The sequence below is a fragment of the Dioscorea cayenensis genome, chromosome 9 (assembly GCF_009730915.1).
Source record: "Dioscorea cayenensis subsp. rotundata cultivar TDr96_F1 chromosome 9, TDr96_F1_v2_PseudoChromosome.rev07_lg8_w22 25.fasta, whole genome shotgun sequence".
NCBI lineage: Eukaryota > Viridiplantae > Streptophyta > Magnoliopsida > Dioscoreales > Dioscoreaceae > Dioscorea > Dioscorea cayenensis.
Genome location: NC_052479.1, coordinates 30,693,065 through 30,706,483, shown reverse-complemented (window position 1 = coordinate 30,706,483; position 13,419 = coordinate 30,693,065). Strand labels below are relative to the sequence as shown.

At 37.2% G+C, this 13,419-nt stretch overlaps 3 protein-coding genes across 4 annotated transcripts; 2 read left to right on the top strand and 1 right to left on the bottom strand.

The window, feature by feature from the left end:
- Positions 1-372: 372 nt before the first annotated feature.
- LOC120268979 (cryptochrome DASH, chloroplastic/mitochondrial) lies at positions 373-4,774 on the top strand. Its single transcript, XM_039276256.1, has 13 exons — positions 373-763; positions 1,456-1,595; positions 1,676-1,888; positions 1,993-2,142; positions 2,409-2,483; positions 2,941-3,057; positions 3,133-3,179; positions 3,298-3,374; positions 3,448-3,523; positions 3,618-3,687; positions 3,928-4,051; positions 4,232-4,281; positions 4,490-4,774. Exons 1-13 carry the CDS (start codon positions 379-381, stop codon positions 4,685-4,687), a joined length of 1,722 nt encoding a protein of 573 aa, XP_039132190.1. The 5' UTR covers positions 373-378; the 3' UTR covers positions 4,688-4,774.
- A 325-nt stretch (positions 4,775-5,099) lies between these two features.
- On the bottom strand, positions 5,100-7,935 carry LOC120268980 (30S ribosomal protein S16-2, chloroplastic/mitochondrial-like). Of its 2 annotated transcripts, none has more exons than XM_039276258.1 (4): positions 7,894-7,935; positions 6,647-6,799; positions 6,345-6,390; positions 5,100-5,516 (listed from the first exon to the last, which is right to left on the bottom strand). In XM_039276258.1, the coding sequence occupies exons 2-4, from the start codon at positions 6,777-6,779 to the stop codon at positions 5,387-5,389; spliced, it is 309 nt and encodes a 102-aa protein (XP_039132192.1). In that variant the 5' UTR covers positions 6,780-6,799; positions 7,894-7,935; the 3' UTR covers positions 5,100-5,386. The 2 variants fall into 2 exon arrangements, with proteins under 2 accessions (XP_039132192.1, XP_039132191.1); XM_039276257.1 differs by having other exon boundaries at positions 6,647-6,805; positions 7,894-7,922.
- Positions 7,936-9,023: 1,088 nt separating this feature from the next.
- On the top strand, positions 9,024-13,377 carry LOC120269430. Its single transcript, XM_039276763.1, has 6 exons — positions 9,024-9,167; positions 10,323-10,643; positions 10,760-11,411; positions 11,778-11,977; positions 12,065-12,309; positions 12,391-13,377. Exons 2-6 carry the CDS (start codon positions 10,375-10,377, stop codon positions 13,191-13,193), a joined length of 2,169 nt encoding a protein of 722 aa, XP_039132697.1. The 5' UTR covers positions 9,024-9,167; positions 10,323-10,374; the 3' UTR covers positions 13,194-13,377.
- Positions 13,378-13,419: the final 42 nt, after the last annotated feature.

Below are 13,419 nucleotides of genomic sequence, written 5' to 3'. Positions count from 1 at the left end.
CTCATATATATACTTCTTATTGTGGAAATCAAATTTAATTCATTAAGTTTTATTGATTTCATATTGAAAAAAAAATAATAATAAAACTGAAATTTCTTTAAAGGCAAGGACTAAAACTAATATTTGAGGATCCTTGTGGTCCAGTGGTGAATTTTCCTCACAAGATAATAATTTTCTGTTTTGTTAGGGCTATAAGTGTAAACAAGCACATATTTACTGTTTGCTGTTCGGATCAAGACAGCAAATCCACTCAATCCACAAGACTTTTTCTGGTGGCTAATGCTCTGCCACGTAAACACCATTCATAGTCCGACACGTGTCATAACTCCCGCGCTTCCACTCTCTCTCATCATGCTCTCAAAGAAGAAGAAGAGAGCGATGATGCTCTTCTCCTACTCCCACTCCTCCTTCCCTCCTTTCAAAACCCTAGCTTTGAATCGAAAGCTCATACCGATCCCCCGCCGCCTTCTCACAGTCATGCTCTCCTCCGCTTCTAAGCAGCCATTGGTGACTGTCCCGGACCTCACCGCCGACGAGACGGCGTTGGTATCCAAGCAGGCGTTCCAAAGGTACACCGCCTCCGATTTGAATCGAAGGAATGGTACCGGTGTGGCCATTGTTTGGTTCCGCAACGATCTCCGCTTGCTCGACAATGAGGCGCTGCTCCGCGCTTGGGCAAGCTCCGCTGCCGTTCTTCCTGTCTATTGCGTTGATCCTCGTAACTTTGGGACTACGCATTACTTCGGATTCCCCAAAACCGGAGGTGATTTTTCCAGTGCTTTCATATCACCATCCATTTGTTTCTTTGATGGGAAATTTTAGAGCATGCATTTGTTCAGCCTGGTGATCAATTCATTCATATTTTGGAATAATGATAGATAATTGAATCCCTGATGGTTTTCATGGCCTAAAGAATAGTCAATGCATCCATAAGCCATAATGCTTCACATTTACTACGCTGTCTTTTGCTGAGGATGCTCATGATTGAGCTAAAGTGGAAATGTAGGACACACTATGAACTAATTCTGTCAAGTTCTATCTTCAAATTTAGTGAATTTCAATTTCAAAATTAAGATATTTGTCAGTTGAACTATGTGCTCGATCTCTTCCTAATTAGTTTAAATGCAGTGCATTGTCTCCCTGGTAAATTTCATTTCTTTTTTTTCTCCCTCTCTCTTTTAGTGCTTGGAGTTGTGTTGAATTACAAGCATGAATGATTCTCATCTTTGATCGGCCTTCAAACATTCCAATTGTTTGTTAGAACTTTGGTGATTTGTCTACCTTTTATTCATGCATGTTAAGGTATGAGTATACCTTAAAAATCCTCACTTTTTGTGGTGTTAAATCATATAATTTTCATGATTCTTCAATGTTAAGTTTGGGATAGTAATCATGGGATTATTTTGCTTCATTAAATTTGGAAAATTTTATTAATGTATCTGTGATCATCGTCAGCCATTAGGGTTCAATTCCTGATAGAATGCTTGACGGACTTGAAGAATAATCTGATGAAGAAAGGACTGAACCTGTTAATACAGCATGGGAAACCAGAGGAAATCCTACCTACAGTCGTAAAAGCCACCGGAGCCCATACAGTTATAAATTCTGTGACTTCCCTTCAATTTTTTGTTTTAGAACTGAGCTTAATTTCTTGACCTGGCACTGTTTATCTCAGGTTTATGCCCATAAGGAAACTTGCAGTGAGGAAGTTTTTGTTGAAAGGCTTGTTCATAAAGGGCTGCAGCAAGTGGTGCTGCCTATAGGATCGTCTAACCAGAAGCCTTTGAATCCTAAGCTACAGCTTATCTGGGGAAGTACTTTATACCATATAGATGACCTGCCTTTTGATGCCAATAATTTACCAGACGTTTATACACAATTCCGTAAGGTGAAATTAGAAAGTCCTGTCTTCTATAAGTTAAGCATGTTTGATATCGTTTTGATAGAAAATTAATTTGAGTTTTCTTCCTGAAACTGTCTCGTGTCTCGCAGTCTGTGGAATCCAGGTGTTCAATCAGGGTTTGCTGCAAGCTGCCATTGTCGCTTGGGCCAGGTCCTAGTAATGGACTGGATGAAATTGGTGGTTGGGGAACCATTCCTTCGCTCGAGCAACTAGGTGTCCATGAGAGAACGGCAAGTCAGGTTATGTTTTTCTTTCTAACCTCCAAATCATCTAATGCGGCTACAACTCGGACAAATATTTCTGGGCTTAATCTCACAGAATTGTGGTATACTTGATCACGATGTCGTGACACACATTTGTCATTCAGGAAACCTGGCTTCTCTCTGCTGGCCTTGCAATCAAAATGTGCTATTTTTTAGCAGAATGGCTGTCTTATTTAATGGAGATGAGAAAGTATGCTATCAACTAGATACTAACTGGAGATGTTCTGTGTTCACTAATGCAGTGTGACAACGGAATGCACTTTGTTGGGGGTGAGAGTGCGGCACTGGGAAGGCTACATGATTATTTCTGGAAGAAGGCAAGTTCATCAAGCCTTGTTCTTCTAGAGTTATTTTCAAATCCACAATGCTAGTTTCAGACTTCTTTGTAATCACAGGAAATTCTTTTCACTCTGCCAAAAGAACTTCTAGCACATATATACATATTTAAAGTTTTTAGCATCATTCAGATACAGCTTGATAATATGCACCATCACAATGAAATGCATACTAGAAAATGAGTTGTATCTTGCTGTCTATGTGTTCCTTTCATTTTCTTTGCTCTCTCTTTAAGTTGAAAAAGGTGGTTGTATGTCGGGGTGTTTTAGATTTGTTATGGATGTGCAATTTCCATAAAAAGCATTATGAGACAAGAATGGAAATACATCAATTCCATGTAAATCTTGTTTGGAAGATTACCGCATGTGCCTTCAAGCTGAGAGAAATGGTTTATATTGGTAGCCGTAGGACCTGAAAATTAATCTTTTGTTTATACAGGATTTATTGAAAGTCTATAAGGAGACGAGGAATGGTATGTTGGGACCAGATTACTCAACAAAATTCTCTCCATGGCTGGCATCTGGAAGTCTTTCCCCACGTTACATCTATGAAGAGGTTCGATATCTAAATTAAATATCTCATCTCCATGTAGTTATACCACGGAAAAGTTCAAGCAACTTTTCTTTTCAGGTCAAGCGATATGAGAAGGAAAGGCTTGCAAATGATTCAACATACTGGTATGACTACACCTCTAATATGACCACATAGTTGCAAGCAAATGTTAAGCTCTTGATTAATGAAGCTGCGTGACAGTTGCAATTATTTTTTCTTACTACGCAACTCTTATGGTTCCAGGGTTTTGTTTGAATTGATATGGAGGGACTACTTCCGGTTTCTCTCAATCAAATGTGGAAATTCTATCTTTCACATAGGTGAAAAGCTTCGGTATGTTCTTAATTTGTTTATATTGCATAGTTAATTGCTCAGACTTCTTACTTTTCACAGGAGGTCCAAGAAAAATAATGTCAAAATGGAGCCAGGATCAATCCTTATTTGAGTCTTGGAGAGACGGCCGTACTGGGTATTGCTATTTTTGTTTGTTGTAGAATCTCGTTGCATATATCCTAAGAAGTAGTTAACTGATTAATAATGTTCCTCTTTCTCATCAATCACAGATATCCACTAATTGATGCAAACATGAAAGAACTATCAACAACTGGATTCATGTCTAATCGAGGACGTCAGGTAATTTCATCTTTAATCCCAGAAAGTAGTCATCATACCTCCAAAATGCTTGTTCAATTACCCCTTGCTACTTTTCAAACACGAAAAAAGACGGAAAGAAAGAACGGTTTATAAGTTGGTTAATTTCAACAACAGCATCTCTACCAAAAATTTCTTGCTTATTAGCATTGCATTACCAGCTGAAAATTAAGCCAAATAAAGATAAGTTTGAATTTGGCATTTTTTCATCAATTTTTGCAGATAGTTTGCTCTTTTCTTGTTCGAGATATGGGCATAGATTGGAGAATGGGGGCTGAATGGTTTGAGACATGCCTTTTGGATTATGATCCATGTTCAAATTATGGCAATTGGACCTATGGCGCAGGTTAATAATACTCCTTACATAATAGCTTTGAATCACACTGTTTCTAACTTTTAAGAATTGAGAATATGAATTCGGGAGGGAAGTTAAGGATCTAATAAGAAACTATCCTAGTATATAATACACATACATTAGATGACTTCCAAATATTTCTAACAGTAACTCATGGTATTGTTATGCTAGGTGTTGGCAACGATCCAAGAGAAGATCGATATTTCAGTATACCAAAGCAAGTAAGTGCACCTTCCTAAATCTTTTGGTATTGTATAATTCTCTATAGTCTAAACAAACTTGTCTCATTGTGTGTTTCCTGAGAAAAAAAAAATACTACTAGTTTCATGGATCAACCTTATCGGCTTTTATGGTCGATATTATTCAATATACTGACTTAATTAAGAGAATTAAAGATTAATATTTAACTATTTCTTTTTATCTATTCAGGCGAAAACTTATGACCCAGATGGAGAGTATGTCGCCTACTGGCTGCCAGAGCTGCGATCAATCCCGAAAGAGAGAAGACATTTTCCCGGAAACTCATACATCAAGCAAATTGTGCCTCTAAAGTTTGGAAGCCCAAGTTTGAAGCCTAACCCAGTGAGTGCAGAGAAGAATAGACAGAGGAACCAGCGTGGAAGATAGCTAAAACAATCATGAGATTTTTAAAGCAAATTGAGAGAAACAATCAACATTTCCCTTAACTTATATGCTAATCTTGTTGTTCACTTACCTGAATTCAATGAGTAACAATGTAGAGAAAATTAACTGAAAAAAGAAAAAGAAAAAAAAGAAAGGAAAAAACTAGAAAGTTCCTGAGAATTGGTTCTTTGAGTAATGTCAATAGCTATAAACTGACAAACAAAATTAACAACAAACCATATGCACAACCATCTCATTCATGCTCAAGAAAAGAAAAATGAGCATCAAATGATATTTAATCTCCACAAATTTAAATTTTGATTTAGCATTAGATTAGAATCTCTCAGCAAATTTAATCACCATTTGGTAGACAATCAACCAGCAGAGCGCTGGCACGAGTGAGAACTTGAATTCGGATAAGAAAAATAGGCACAGAACAATTAACTTATACCAATGAGAAAAGATTGCGGCAAGTATGAGTTCTCGCCAAAGATGGAAACCATCATAAGTACAACAATAAGAGATGCCGAGTTCACAAGCAAATTAAACAACTACTACAAACATTCTCTACTAAGAAAAAAATAAGAGACATTGCAGAACAGAGAAAAGCCATTACTTCCTTTTGTGGATTCAACTTCTCGCTAAAGTCCTGTCTTCAAGGATTAGGTTGTTCCACAAAAAGTAAAGCACCGGTTGTTGGTATCAAGCGGTCGGGGGTTGGGGCCCACCTTTTTTGTTCATTATCACCGGAGTTGGTGGCTGCACAAGCCCCGCCTTCAACAAAATGCGTTGGGCTGGCTCTGTAGGCTGCGCACCGACTGATAACCAGTACCTGCAGCAACAGCAGAACCTCAAGGACATAAACAAGTTTGTGGGAAAACAATTTGCCAAAAATGTGAAGATTTCAGCTCCAAATTGATGGAAATTTATTTTAAATAATTCTGAACCACAACTATAATATAGCAAACAAAAGCTTACACCAATGTCGTGTAAGCACAGACAGAAAAAGTCCTATAAGGAAAAACAGCATTCAACCATTTAAGGATTAGGGGCATGGCACTTCCAAAAGAATTCGTAAAACCAAGTGATGTGTTTAACTAATTAGTACAAAACAGGAAAAGTTTTATCTTGAAAGGAAAAAAGAAAATGTGGCACGACAAATATTACAAGATACAATGCAATGCAATGAAGATGAACATAAAGATCACATGAATCTGTAAAGCATGATTTTAATGCTACACATCTTTAATCAATTACAAGGCATCATAAAGTGATTCATACTATACTGAATTCCCATCCTGGTCAATCTATTCATATTTACTTACGTCAGGATGAAGCATATACGTGGGGATTTATCAGGCATGAAAAATGTAATTGATAACTTAAATATTGACAACCAATTTTTTTTTTGGGAGGCAACTTAGTTTATATTAATTTCATGTCAGAGAGGGTCTGAATCAGCATTGTATGCATAAACAATGGCACAATTCAGATATCTATGTTCATACATAAATAGTGAACAAGAGCAGATCATAAACCAGAAATTTAGAAGAATGAGTCAAATTGCAACAACAGGCAACAAAAAAATGAAGCTAAAGCCAGTAAATTATGGAATAATAATCCTCTACTTCTTTTATTGAAAACCAAAACTTTCACTTACTTTGCTCGGTCATATTTGAGTGCCATCTTCTTCGGATTGTCATGCTCTGAAACAAATAATAGATGATGTTCTCTTTCAGAAAGCTGTTATTTCCAACTTCACACTAGTATAAATGCTAAAGATATAATAATCCCAGATGAATGTCCAAGGTAAAGAGCCATACAACAAAAGACAAAACAAAGTATCACTGAAACAGGCTATGAAAATTGAAAAGACAGTAATCAACTACGGTGAAAAATTTGTGAATAAAAATGGATAACTATAGAGTGGAAATAGTGTAAAAAGAATGCGTGCTAGCATACCCTTCAGTGGGTCATAGAAGCCCAGGACTTCAAGGTGCTTGCCATCTCTCATAGCCCTGCTGTCAGCAACGACAAGACGATAGAATGGGTGGTTTCGGCACCCAAGCCTTGCCAATCGAATCTTGACAGCCATCTTGTTCTGAAGTGTCCCAACTAGTTCTCCAAGAAAAATAAGACAACCAAGGAAAGCAAAAACCAGTCAGGTTGTAGAAAATGCAATGAGAATAAGACATAATGGCTAACATACAGGCTCAGTACTTTGTGGAAATTTGAGTTGAAATCTCTTTATATCATGTTATGATAAACGTAGTACATCATAACAATAGGTCTTTCTAAGGACATAGTTAAAAGTTTGATGGAGTGAAGCATTAAAAACAACCACTTTAAACCAAATACAAATTTTTACGAATTAGACCATTCTGAAGTATCAGTACATGAAAGTAATACAATCTGCTTCCTTTTAACCATTAACAAACTCTAATTTTACAGGATATAAAAAATGTAATACCAAAACTCCATATAACAATTCACAACAATTTATGAGCATCAATTAAGCACACAAAATAAATCTTCAACTCAAGCCAGAAGGTTAACATGGTAAAGCACTAATTTTTGGGAAACCATGCTTTAAAAAATTGCCATGAAAACCTCAGACTAAAACGGAAACCACACAAACAAATTCATATCATAAAAAAATCATCAGTATAAAGAGAAAAAACATCAACCAAGCACACCAAATCAATGTTCAACTCAAACCACAAAGATTGCCAAGGTTAAGCTGCAATTTTTGGGCACCCATATCATAAAAATATAGCATGAAAATTCAAACTAAACGCAAGCCAAGCATGCCCATGAATGAATGGCTAGATGCAGAATTTTGCACAAAATTCATCTTCAGTATAAAGAAAAATGAGCATTATTTAAGCACAATATTCAACTAAACCCAAAAGATTACCAAGGCAAAGCTACAATTTTTGAACAACCATATCACTAAAATCCGTATGAAACCACAACCTAAATAGAAACCAAGCAGTCCCATGACTAATTAGCTGAATAACTCCGAATAAATTCATCAAAAGAACCAAAACTCTATACTATTCCAGCAAAAGCACAAAAGAGAACAATCCGTAGTAGCACGCACTCAAGCAACAAAATGCAAATACTAGTGAGCATCAAATCCATAAATCTAGCTTAGAAAAACAATGAAACTCAGGGAAACGGATAGGGTTCGAAGTTTCAGAGTATACCAGTGAGGATAAGGCCTTTCCGCGGTAGAGCTCTCACTGACCCTGCTTCGCGGATTTTATAGAAATAACAAAGCCCCCAATCGGATTCGGGTATGCGGGTTCAAACCCGTTAACGATAGATGGAAACATTTTAACCCGATTCGATATCACCTTCATCCATTTGTGCATCTTTTACGGATAACTCCCTGTAAATTTTCATATATATATACTAAAAACATTATTTGTTTGTGGATGATGAAAAGTAAGATAAAGAAAGAGATTAAAAACGAATGATGTAAACATCATCTGTAAACATCTATAAACATTCGCAAAAGATGAAAAATAAAAAAGAGAAAAACTTAAAAATGACTAATTGAGTTAAAATTTAGAGAAAACACATCAGGGTAGAGAGGGCATTGGATGTTGATCCAACAGTGCTCTATCCAAAGATGCTTATAAATGATGTCCGCAAATGATACGAGAGCTCTGTATAATATATACATAAATTTAAATAATAAATTGACTTTTAGTTCGAATAATGTAATTTTTAATTAGTAACATTAAAATTAAAATTTTATTTAATTGATTTGGACCTAGACCTGACCACGGTTCGGTTCCGGTTCGGTTCCGGTTCAAAACCGCCGGTTCCGGTTTTATAAACTATAGAACCGGAACCGAACCATAGTCATAAGGTTCCGGGCTTCTGCTCGGTTCCAATATGGTTCCGGCTCGGTTTCGGTTCTAAATAATTTAATTCCAATTAATTAAAAAATATAAAAAATTATATTATATATATATTTTATTTAAAAAAATAAAAAATAGAACCGGAACCGCGGTTCGGTTCCGGGTTCGGTTCGAGTTCCGGTTTTAACTCATAGAACCTTAACCGAACCTTAAAAGTTCCGTTAAGGTTTCGGCTTTGGGAACCCGAACCTTTATACTGATTCCGGTTCGGTTCTAATAGTGGCGGTTCGGTTTGGTTCTACGGTTCGAACCGAACCGCGGTCAGGTCTATTTGGACCTTAAAATTTTGGGTTTATTAGGAAGAAGATATTAAAAATTAATGGCACATAAAAAGAGAATTCGGATCTCTGAGTAATAAGACCCGGATCCGAGACCCGTTAAAAGGCACTAGTGATCCGATCCGCAGATCAAAGCCTCGCCAAACCCCAGCCCTTGCTTAACAAACACAGTGCCAAGCGCGCCCCAGCGTCGACACCGTCGCCGTGCTGCCCTGATCTCCGTCATTCCTCTGCGCGTCCGCACTGGGCATAGCTTCCTCCCTTTATCCAGAGGTACTTGTCTTCCTGCGCTCCAGCTCTGCCCCCTGCTTTACTTTAATTCTTTGGATTTTGAAAACTTGGAAGTCTGTTGGGCATTTTATCGAACAGATAGGGCTCGTAAAGCTGGCTTTCGTTCAGCCTGGCCAAGTTACGTTTTTTATCGGCTGGTGTTGCTTTCTTTAGGGTTTGGAGGTGCTTAATGGCTATGAGAGTTCATCGGTTTAATTTTTTTTTCATAAATTTTAATTATTTTCTAATATGTTCGACCTTTCGTTTAGGTAGTTAGTTTGTGCAATTTGGTTCATACTTATTTTTGAACTTTTTTAATTAGGTCTTCAGCTGATAAAAAGCTCCTCTTTTCTTTTGTGGTCTTTGTATAATTAGGGCTTGTTGGAGTTTTTTGTTTTGCTATGCTGAGTCAATTCAATCTATTGAGTTATGAAGAAGGAAGGACGTTGTTTGTATTCATTTAAAGTGGTTCTAGTGGTAGCAGTGGAAATTATTGCAATTGTTTTAGAGTGATAAAATATTATTGTAGCGAAGCCAAAATTTAATTGGATTTAGTTCTCTTGGAGTAGAGGTAACAGTTATATGGTGGAATTTCAAAGGTGTGAAGTCATTAAAAGTTTGGTATGGATTGCTCAAGGTGGATAACTTGAGAACACAAGGTGATCTACACTTTGTATGATTGTATGCACGCATGTGAAATTAGTGGCTCAAAGGATGTACAGATGTGCTTGAACATGGTGGAGTAAAATGATCCAAGCAGTAGTTTACAATTTTTTGCATGGTTGTATAATTTACAGAATGTGTATAATTTACAGAATGTGTATAATTTACAGAATGTGGAAACTGGATGGTTATTTGCATGGTTTGAAATATTACTATTTGAGTCCTCAACTGGACATATTCTTCTCTTTTGAATATTTAATGGTAGGCAAAATAACGAAATATTGCTTCTTTGAAGAATATGACTGAGGTGATGTTGATTGTCATAGAAGTCTTGAGTTGTTTTTGTGAATTTACAAGTCAGATGTGCCTGTCTTTTTGAATGTTAGTTAATTAGGCATTCAGTCTCTTAACTGCAAAACTTTTATACTGGTTTGCCCTTTATTCCTTCATGTGTTGATCAGTTACAGTGTTTGCTTGACGTTCAGTGTTCTTCAGCTTTTGTAGGAATCTCTAACTAGAATCTCATTGTTGGAGAATCAAGTATTGCATGGAAATAAAGGATTCAATAGATGATATCCCAGTTCAAGATCCTGCAGATGAGGAGTTCTCTGCTGCTGATTTAACTTGGACAAAGGTTGGAAATGAGCACCATGTTGATGATGTAGCTTTGATTCCGTATGCTCGGGTTAATGATTTCATAAATGGTGAATGCTCCATTGCGGAGTGCCCTACTCGATTTCACATTGAAAAAGGAAGGAAAAGAGAAAGGGGTAGCTTGAAGGAATATAAAAGTGATGAGTATCTTATGTATCGGCTGTGAGTACATAATGCATTCTCTGTGAAACTCAAGCAAATTTATCATATTTTTGTTGTTTTCTTTGAGTTTCTAGCCATCTTATCTTATCAAGTCCTCTTTTCTTCATATTTTATAGATACTGGTGTTCATTTGGTCCTGAGAATTATGGAGAGGGAGGGACTATCTTACCCAGTCGGAGGTATAGGCTTAACACAAGGAACCGTGCTGCTCGACCACAGTCCATGCGGGGTTGCACTTGCCATTTTACTATTAAGCGTCTGTACACTCGTCCTTCGGTTGCACTTATTATATATCACGAGAGGCGCCACATTAATAAGTCTGGATTCATATGCCATGGACCGCTCGATAGGGATGCTATCGGCCCAGGTGCCAAGAAGATCCCGTATATCTGCAGTGAAATCCAGCAGCAGACAATGTCCTTGATTTATCTAGGAGTCCCTGAGGAGAATGTGTTGCAAACACATATAGAAGGAATTCAACGTTATTGTGGTTCAGATGCAAAAGTTAATACCCTCGCTTCTCAGTACATACAAAAACTTGGAATGATCATTAAGAGGTCTACTCATGAATTAGATCTAGATGACCAAGCTAGCATCCGTTTGTGGGTTGAAAGGAATAAGAAATCTGTGTTCTTTTACCAGGATTCTTCAGAAACAGATCCTTTCATTCTTGGGATCCAAACAGAGTGGCAGTTGCAACAGATGATTCGTTTTGGTCATCACAGTATTCTAGCTGCAGACTCATCATTTGGCATTAGCAAACTTAAGGTATTCACACATTATTAACGATTTCTGCTTCAAAAATTCCATCAAATTATTCTTTTTTGGCTAACATGAATAAACATTGATGTAGTGTCTTAGATTGTTAATCATTTATTCACTTGGTTGCATATTAGTTTAAATGCATACAATAAGAAGATACTAAGCTAGTTTTCTGTATGAAAATTATACTTGATCAATATTTCCTTAGGTTTTCCACCTGACAATGTAACAAAATCTTAATATTCTTATTAATAACTCACAAAAAAAATAGTCTCGGCTGCTAATGTTATAGTGAGTACTCTGTTGCTAACTTATGCTGTTCATTAATCTTGGAAAATCATATGAATTCTTTTTCTCTTCATCATCTTGCAGTATCCACTATACACACTCCTTGCATTTGATTCGAGACAGCATGCCCTTCCTGTTGCATGGGTCATAACTCGGACCATCACCAAGGAAGATGTCACTAAATGGATGAAAGCCCTTGTAAATAGAATTCATTCAGTGGATTCATGTTGGAGGATTAGCGGGTTTATAATAGATGACCCTGCTTTAGAAACTGATCCAATCAGGCATGGTTTTTATCTCTGAATTTATATCTCAATCCTCAACAATGGAACATTCCTTATGCCAACTTAACCTGTACACTGTATGTTTAGGGATGCGTTTGGTTGCTCTATTCTTTTCTCTTTATGGCGGGTTCGAAGATCATGGCTAAGAAATGTTGTCAAGAGATGCAGTAACACTCAAGTTCAGCGAGAGATTTTCAAACGGCTCGGGGAAATAATTTACACCATCTGGACCAGAAAAGATTCCAAGGAAGCTCTGGAAGAATTTCTGCAAGATTTCATTGACCAAATTTCCTTCCTGCAGTACTTCAAGGCATTTTGGATGCCAAAACTCGGTGAGATGATATAATCTCAGTCTAACAATTGTTTCTCTCTATGATCTTAATATTCATCAATTCTTCAATTATTTGTGACAGAGATGTGGCTTTCAACTGTGAAAAATCTCCCCTTAGCGAGCCAAGAGTCATCGGGCGCAATCGAAGGATATCATGTGAAACTCAAGCCAAAAATATATGATGACTCACAGCTTGGGGCATTGCAGCGTGTTGATTGGTTAGTGCACAAGCTGACAACTGAGTTACATTCCAGTTATTGGCTAGATCTCTATGCAGATGAAAGTGGATCTTTCCAAGAAGTGAAAGATGAGTACGTTTCATCCACGTCATGGCACAGGGCGTTACAAATTCCCGACAATGCTGTGATATTTGATGATCGAAAGCATCTCTATGCAAAGGTTTTAAGCCAGAAAGACAACAGCCAGACAAGAATTGTATGGAATCCAGGGTCGGAGTTTGCATTCTGTGACTGTTCCTGGTCCACGCAAGGTAATCTATGCAAACATGTCATAAAGGTTAACATGGTAAGTGAAAATCTCAAAGACTACCGGCCGTCATTGTCGTACCTAGCCTTCCAAGAAATTCTGCTTAATTTGTGGAGAAAACCATTGGATGATTCGGTTGCTCTTGATCAGTCGATGGCTTGGGCCACTCAAGTGCAGGAAAAAATTGTGAGATTGGTTGAACTAACTACTACTGATGATATCACTCGTGTAGTAAAACAGTTGCCAGTAAAGTGGGTGTGCCGGAAGAGAAGAACATCGGTTGGCAAGCCATCTGGTACTACTGCACTATCGATTGAACAGTTAACTGAAAATGCTGCTAAAAAAAAGACAGCTTCCCGGAAAAAGACTCGTAAAAGGAAGAGGTTATCAAGATTTTAGGGATGGTTTGCTACTGTCATTGTTTTCTATAGCCTTAATTGATCAAATGTATCTGTTTTCACAGATTTAAGCGCCAATTCACACTTTAGAGCTGTACAAATACATTTTGAAGCTGTTATTTGTTGCTGATATTGCATTTCAACAAGAAAATCATGTGTTGGTAACTTGGTACTCGCATGATAATTTCATTTTTTTTATTTCATCGTTTAAAATGGAATGGATCTCT

Excerpts from the sequence above, each read along its gene's own strand:
- LOC120268979 (XM_039276256.1), top strand. The coding sequence starts at position 379 with ATGATGCTCTTCTCCTACTCCCACTCCTCCTTCCCTCCTTTCAAAACC. Across the intron at positions 2,143-2,408 it reads ATGAGAGAACGGCAAGTCAG|TGTGACAACGGAATGCACTT; the intron begins GTTATGTTTTTC and ends TCACTAATGCAG. Across the intron at positions 3,180-3,297 it reads GCAAATGATTCAACATACTG|GGTTTTGTTTGAATTGATAT; the intron begins GTATGACTACAC and ends TTATGGTTCCAG.
- LOC120268980 (XM_039276258.1), bottom strand. The coding sequence starts at position 6,779 with ATGGCTGTCAAGATTCGATTGGCAAGGCTTGGGTGCCGAAACCACCCA. Across the intron at positions 6,391-6,646 it reads CTTCTATGACCCACTGAAGG|AGCATGACAATCCGAAGAAG; the intron begins GTATGCTAGCAC and ends TATTTGTTTCAG. Across the intron at positions 5,517-6,344 it reads CTCAAATATGACCGAGCAAA|GTACTGGTTATCAGTCGGTG; the intron begins GTAAGTGAAAGT and ends CTGTTGCTGCAG.
- LOC120269430 (XM_039276763.1), top strand. The coding sequence starts at position 10,375 with ATGGAAATAAAGGATTCAATAGATGATATCCCAGTTCAAGATCCTGCA. Across the intron at positions 10,644-10,759 it reads GAGTATCTTATGTATCGGCT|ATACTGGTGTTCATTTGGTC; the intron begins GTGAGTACATAA and ends CATATTTTATAG. Across the intron at positions 11,412-11,777 it reads TTGGCATTAGCAAACTTAAG|TATCCACTATACACACTCCT; the intron begins GTATTCACACAT and ends ATCATCTTGCAG.